This window comes from Centruroides sculpturatus, unplaced genomic scaffold (assembly GCF_000671375.1).
Source record: "Centruroides sculpturatus isolate CEXI.00-Female unplaced genomic scaffold, Cexi_2.0 scaffold76, whole genome shotgun sequence".
Taxonomy (NCBI): Eukaryota; Metazoa; Arthropoda; class Arachnida; order Scorpiones; family Buthidae; genus Centruroides; species Centruroides sculpturatus.
The window spans coordinates 701,318-709,421 of NW_019384451.1; the positions used below are offsets into that span (position 1 = coordinate 701,318).

At 27.1% G+C, this 8,104-nt stretch overlaps 1 protein-coding gene across 1 annotated transcript in view; it reads right to left on the reverse strand.

Moving 5' to 3' along the window:
- LOC111620551 (SEC23-interacting protein-like) overlaps positions 1 to 8,104 on the reverse strand; it is a 66,868-nt gene that overhangs the window by 26,197 nt on the left and 32,567 nt on the right. The window contains exons 5-8 of the mRNA XM_023362483.1: positions 4,676 to 4,819; positions 3,819 to 3,972; positions 3,596 to 3,737; positions 1,593 to 1,818 (exon numbers count right to left, since the gene is read on the reverse strand). Of these exons, the coding sequence (XP_023218251.1) occupies positions 1,593 to 1,818; positions 3,596 to 3,737; positions 3,819 to 3,972; positions 4,676 to 4,819 (666 nt within the window). The remainder of the gene's footprint in view (positions 1 to 1,592; positions 1,819 to 3,595; positions 3,738 to 3,818; positions 3,973 to 4,675; positions 4,820 to 8,104) is intronic.

Here is an 8,104-nt window from a genome sequence, read left to right on the forward strand (position 1 = left end):
TACTGTCTGTGGAATGTATTTGTAGTATGATTCGTGAATGTCTACCAATTTGTGTTTCTTTGCAAGCTCTTGGTGTATTATATTTGCTACTTGATTGTATCTGTGTAAATAATCTGTCTGTGCCAAGAGCTTGCAACCAGAAGTGATGTGTTGTATAGTTTCTGGCATGATGTAACATTTCCTGCATGTATCTTATTATTATTATTATTTAAAAAGTATTAAATGAATATTATAATAATGTTCACATAATTAAGAACTAACACAAAAGTAAAACTAAAAAAAAATTTCTTTAGTTTTACTTTTGTGTTAGTTCTGAATATAATTTAAAAAAATTTTTTTTAAATTATATTCAGCTATGTCATTAATGCATTTAATCTATCAATTACTTATCATATATCAATGATAAAGATAAAAATTCATTATTTAGTTACTTTATAATTTGAAGAATTAAAATAATACCAATTTGTTATTAATGCTAAAAAATATGATAATGATAAATCAAACAGCCACAAATTTTACAAGCTATTTTTAGGCTATACTTTAATTAAATTGTTTAGTTTGTTTGTTAAGTTATGGCAATGCAACAGTTGGGAGATCTGCCTAGGGAGTGCCTTCTGGGAGGTCTTTTTAAGGGTAACTAGTCCACATTCAGGAGTTACAGACATGGAGAAAACCCAGAAAACTCCACATGGCCAGCCATCTTCGCAAGGCATGAATCCAGTGTTCTGGAAATGGAACCATTTGGCCACTGGTGGGCCAATTACATTGCTTAGAAATTTAGTACTAATAAGTAGGCAATCTCACAGTAATAAATTTAATGATTAGAATTTATAATTCAGAAACTTAAAAAATTCATTAGACTATATTAAAAATTTAATATGGAGTTAAGTTAATAATTATTAAAGTTATTCAAAATTTTTAAATATATTTTTGTGACAGTTTGTTTTTCTTAGCAATCCAAAAAATAACACTTTTTTCTTTGCACTAATCATAATGTTTCTTTGGTTTTATAAACTTAAATACAAATAATTATAATCAACAGATTATATTTATCTATTATTACTACTATAGACTGTAACTTAAAATTTAAAAAATGACAATTTGAATAATTTATTTAAAATTCATAGCAGCAAGAAACATCTTGTTTGTATGTTTTCATAATAGATAAAAATATGCAAACAAGATTTTTTTATCCATTATAAAAATAAAGTAAATATAAAAATTGAATAAATAAAAATAACATGCATGATAGTTGCAAAATTTAAAATGTCTTTTGTCTACAAATTTCTCTTTGCTTTTATTTATTGAAATTTATCAATAAAAAGTATAGTAATATTAATTATTTCAGATTTTCTCCTGGTAGTATATCTCAGCATATTTTTTTTTTACCGTTATGATCTTTTTTTTCATCTATCATCAAGTCTATTTTTTAACATCTTTTCAAAATTAAAATTTATTAATAAAAATTAAATTTATCATAACATTTAAATTATTATATTAAAGAATTACAATTTTATCATGATTTATCTTATATCTTTATATATCATGTATAATTTATTTTACATATTTTTAAAATATTTATTTTATATAACTGATTCAAAATATTTACCTAAGCTATGTCCAACCATTGAAATATTTCCAGAAAATCTAGGATTGCGACTTTTAAATAAATCATAAAGTCTATTTAATTCTGATCCCACTGCTGATATAATTGTTTGACAATAAACAGGACTACAGTAAAAAGGAATATCTAGAATTGTGTCGTTGATGAAATGTCTTAACTTTGGGATACTTGACAATGTGATATATCTTAAGCGCCTAAAACAAAAATCAATTTCATTATAAATTTTATCATAATCATCATAAAATTATTTCATAATAAACAATTTAAAAACATTCTTATATCTACACTATTGACAGATCTAAAAAGTAATGCAATGAAATAATCATAAGAAGTATTAAGTGCAGTATTCAAGATTATGATTTTATATTGACAATTAGTGATTCAACTCTTAGCTAGTGGAAAATTATATTGAAAATTAAGTTTTTCATTGTTATTTTCCAAATTTTTAACAGGTTTATTCACTTTTAAAAAATAATACACTTACAATTTCTATTGTAAAGTCATAAACATATATAATGATAAGTCATTTTACTATTCAAAACTAAAAAAAAAATTTTTAAATAATGTGGAATAAATCTCACATATTTTGAAAATTTATTATATGAAGTATGTTGTTATATATTTATTAGTGATTAACTGATTTTCATATCAGGAAGTTTCTATACTGATATGATATTTGTTTTAAACCAATATTTTGACATTATAGAGACAGTTAAATACATCTTGTGTAATAGCTAATTTTGTTGAAATTTATAAGGTTTTTAATACTCTTCATACATTGCTAATTAGGCTTCTTTAGTATTTCTTTGAGCAAAAGTAAAGGAGTGCCAAACTGATCCAATGTGAGATATCTTTTTTAAAAATGAGGTCATTTTGATTATTGATCTGAAGTTTTGATTTGTATTAAAAAAAAAAAAAAAAGTGAAATAGAGCTTTAAAAATCCCCCAAAATTGTTTTAAACAATATTTAATTGTTGGAATTTCTTGTCAGGTTGAAATAAAACAAAATTTTCACTTATTCTTTCCCCGTTTGAAAAATTTGCATATTAATGAATTGTTCAAAAATTTTTCTGAATTGTGTTGATAAAATAGTTAAATAGAAGTTTTATCATCATTTTTTTCATTTTCTATATTTTTTTCATAGATATATTTCACTGCATCTCATGATTTTGTTCTCCATCATCTTACTCCTAGTCTCCTAGAAGACCAAGTGTTATTACCATCTCCAAACTTGCTCATGACTAGTAGTAGGCATTACTTATTTGGTGTCAAAAATTTCCAAGTGTGATCACTTACATTTGACAACAAGTGTAAGAGTTCCCAAACCGCACAATAATTTGAGATTTGATTTAAGAATATAGATGAACTATAAGACAATGTTAGCATAACTTTAAAATAAAATTAAAAGTAAATAACTTGAAAAGCTAGTAAGCTATTCGAATAAATTTTCATATTGTTACATTTTTATTTTTCATCTACAACACCATCAATGACTTTGTTTCTGTTTTTGTGTATAAGTACTGTACAGTATAGATATGCTGTTTTAATAGGCCATGTCAAACACTGATTTATTCATTTTGTAAAGTATTAATACAGTACTACAATAAAATACAATTCTTTTTTGTTGTGGAATTTAAATCTTTTTGTACATTAATATCATTTAAATTCAACTGGACAATACAAAGAACATATATTTTGCAAGCTAAAAAATTTCCTCTCCACTGACTGAAACATGTTCAGATTAGCAGTGTTCAAATTAGTGGACTCTACTGTATGTTCTTTTTTTGCGTTATAAGTAAACATAAAATTTTTATACTATGATTTATATTTTGCTTGTTATTTACTGCTTAACCTCTAAGTAAAATAATACCATTATTATTATTGTAATTAAACATCATTAAAATATATGATATAAAATACTATCTATAATATTCTGCAAAGATCTTGTAATTCATTTAAAAGTTATAATACCTATCTATGCCAGTTGCTTCACTATGTAACATTGAATGCCATGACACAGGCAAAAACTCTACTCTTCCAATACGTCCATCAGCTATATGTGGCTTGAAATGATTCTCCATCAGGCTAAATGCCATAGAACGAATATCATCAACTAAAATGTAAAAAGAAAACAATAACAATACCTTATTTTGATCAGCACATAATACAATATAATTATTATTTATTCGCTTACCACATTCAATTACAGTGCGAAATCTCATATCACATACAGCACCCACACCATGAACAACAAATACCAGGTGATCAATTTTTGATGATTCTCCATCTTCAATAATGACAAAATCACTAATACCACGTTTAACAATTCGAGGCCTAACTTGATTTTCCTAAAATTTAATATAAGTTAACAACTTTTTTAAAAGAAAATAACAGCCTTGTGATATGTTTTGGCCAGCATAGCCATAAAAAATAGAAACTGCAATTATAGAAATTCACACACTCATGATCCTTACAAGCAGGGAAAAAAATTTTAATTATGAACATTTTCAGTCATTTTTAAAGACCATCTTCAGGTAAAATACAAAATCGAATTCAGTGAAAAAATAAAATTCAGCAGATAAATTTCAGAACAGAGAATGCCAATTAGTCTGAATTAAGAATAGAAATACAAATACATAAAAATCCACAATGAGTAAATATTAAATTTGTACAAAAATTTATGTAATGGTGATATAATAAATGATCCATGTAAATAAAGTTAAGCACCCCATAAACATATGGAGATGTTAATCCTAGTTATGCCTTATTCAACTCGTAGCAGTCCCCAGACCTGCCTTGAGTTGAAAATTTTTATTCTACTTGAAGATAGTCTTTAAAAATGATCAAAAATATTCATAATTAAATTGTTTTTGCTGCATATAAAGGTTTCACAAGTGTCAGAAAATAAATATAGAATATATACATTGTTTTTTTAAGTTTTTTAAAATAAACACATTAATTACAAGAACCTTTAATTTACAACATTATGAATTAAAGTTACTTTAGTGAATTTATTATTATTCTATTTTTGTAAAATTCAATACTACTTACAAGTACATTTCCCCATTCATCTGTGTGGCTACAGGGCAGGAAATGCCAAATAACATTTGGATTATCTATGACAATTGTTTCAGAACCAGAAAATTCAATACGTTTATGCCATAAATTATTTACAACTGCAGATTTAAAATGTTCCTAAGAAATAACAAAACATAAGATTAAAATACTTATAATATCAGTACATAACATGCATATACTTATAATATTGTATAGGTATATTGTTATAAAAAAATGCATATTGACTATTATAAATATTATTTAGCACACAATGAAGTGCCAACTTATTAAGTACACTGAATCCTTTGACATAATAGGTAGCTCTAGTAGCACATAAATCACATGGTTGACTTTTATATTATAAATTATATACCGCACTCTTAGAACCTATAACCAGTGTGATATAAAAAAAAAAAAACAAAAGATAAAGATCACCACAAAGATCAAACTGCTGCGAGTTCTTCAGGTGTGAAACAGAATTATTGATGAGACAGAGCAAACCATTAAGGAAATTTGAGAAACATTAGAAGGTGTTATGTGAGATGCATATGTATTCACCTGATTGACATATCCTGATCTTAAAGTTCAGAGTCCATCAACGCCTGTCAGGCCAGTGACAGAATGCGCCTCCCATAACCCTTCTAATGTTTCTCGAATTTCCTTAAGAGTTTGCTCTGTCCCATCAGTAATTCTGTTTCACACCTGAAGAAAAACTCACAGCAGTTCAAAAACGTTTGTAGTGATCTTTATCTTTTGTTTTTTTTTTATATCACACCAGTTATAGGTTCTAAGAGTGCAGTATTTAACACATCCTGGTGTTTTGTGGTGTAGTTTATAAATTATATAGCTTGAAATGTTGATCTAGTTTTATTCAAGTCCAGTTAAGAATGAGCAAAATATAACAATCTGAACAATTTCAAACATGGGATAATTGTGAGTGCTAGAGTATAGATTTTTACCAACAACAAAGACTTTCACATAATATTGAAATCAAGAGCAACACGAAAATTAAAAAAAATCCTGTAAACTGTGGATAATGCAACACTGTCAAAAATAGAGAAAGAATACTGCAAGAGCCATGCATGATTTTCAGGAGATACATTCCAGAAAATCACAGCTGCATAAAACATGATTGATCTTAACCTTGGCAAGAACAAGTTGTAACAGACAGGCCGTTAATAAATCTTAAGTGATACCATCCAATAGAAACAAAAGTATGCAATTCCAGTGAGCACATTAACACTGGCACAGTGTTAATTTGCTCACTGAGAAGCGGAAAGAAGATTGCCTAGTCAGATTGTAAAGTACTATATTATTTTTCCGACTTTTCCAATGATTATTGACACGACTNTAAGGAAGGACACAGACAGACAGATGGATAACAATGAAAATTTATAGGTCTACAATTTTTTCAAATTGCAGTCCAATGAGTAACAATTTTATTTTAAGTCATCATATTTTTTTTTAAAAGTTATTTTCAATATTGGATTCATTAGTTCATTTATATGAAATAAAATATTTACTTATTTAAAAATCATTTAGAATGCATGGAATATAGTTATTCTTATTAATTCTTATCAGCAATATTAGTGTGCCAAGTTCCTGAAAAAGTTTCAAGACTTTAAATTATACATTAATTAAAAAGTTTACCAGAGATTGTAAAGAACTAGAGCTCAGATGTTATCTTCAATGAAAACAAAGCAGACTTATTTTTCAAATATCTAACAAAATAATGGTCTGTAAAGGTGATTCATGCCACAGAAGCAAAAACAAAGCAAAGAATGTGTAACTCTTCTTTTGGGAGCAAATATCACAGATAATGAAAAATTGCCATCATTATTAATTTAAAAAATCTTTAGAGGCTCAATGTTTCTATAATGACAAAACATTACCTGTACAATATGCAGAAAATAAAAAGGCATGGATGAAGTCAGTTTTTTTTTTAACTGACTGAAAAAGTTACATACCTGCATTATTGCCAAAAAAAGTATTCTTTTTATCAGCAATTGCAATACACATTTGATGATGCCAACCTTGAAAGTTATAACAATTCAATTTTCATCTCCAAATGCTAACTTTAGGTAATAAATTCATTTTGTTATTTACATTTGTCTTTGTTTTATGGACCATTGGTGGTTGAAAAAAAAACAGCCCCCATATTTAAATCTCACTATATTGCTTGTATTGTGTTATTTATGATCTCATTAAAATAGTGATAGTTTATATAGCTCAAAAATTTCTTTTTTCCTTCCACTTGGCATTAATGAATCTACTGTATCTTAAAAGCTACTGTATTGCCTTTTTATTCAAAAATTTTGATCCCAATAAATCAGCAAATGAAAATAAAATTTACAAATTATGAAATTAGTCAGCAAGTATTTTCTCAAATAGAACAAAATTAACAGAAAAAAACATTAGCAACTTTTCTTACCAGTGTTTCCAAATCAATTTTCTCTTCCTGAAATTTACTTAAATACTCCTGAAGACCTAAATTCTCAAATAAGTTTTCCAGAGTCATTGCAGTTTCCTCATTATTTTTACTTTTTTCTAAAGATAAATTTTCTTCATTAGATGTTTGAGATAAATTATCTTCAAGTGATGATGAATTTGAATCTTTAGGATCAATTTGATGTGCCAATATATCAAAAAGGATTAGTGATCCTGAAATTTAAATAATTATACAATCATTAAATCTGTAATAAAACACAAAAGTATAAAGCATAAAACTCAAGTAGAGAGATCAGAAATAAGTATTAAAAAATATATAATCTGAAAAATGATAAAATAGTTCTTATAAAAATAATTACTACTAATCAATCATTAATAAATTATTATGATTATGTTGGGTTTACCCCCGTATTCACCAACGCGAGTTAAACAGAGAGTTGACGAACTCGAGGTTAGATGTAACTCGAAGTCAGATTACGAGTTACTCTTCTTTCGTATTCAGATAAAAATTTAACTCTAGAGTTTCGCTACTCTAGAGTTAATATTTTAAATCAATCCTGTGTTCGAGATTAAACAAGTCTTCTTTTGTAAGCAGAGTTCTTATTGGTTGAAAGCAAACACGTGTATGAACCAGGGAGGAGATGAATAGAATAGAATAGAATAGAATAGAAACACGTGTAGAAAATGGCGGAAAGTGAAATGGAAAGCTGTGCACGCTGTAATTTTTTTAATTTTGAGAAGGAAATTCTACTTGAATTAGTCGAAAAATATAACTCGATCATTGAAAACAAGAAAACAAATGCGATTTCTTCCAAACAGAAGAGAGGCACATGGGAAGAACTAACAAAGGAATTCAATGGTATCCCGGGTGTCACCCTTAGAAAAACCAAACAGTTATTGGACTGTTATAAGAATTTAAAAAAGAAAGCCGTGAAAGAACAGGCACAAAAAAAGCCGCGTACAGCGCCATATGAC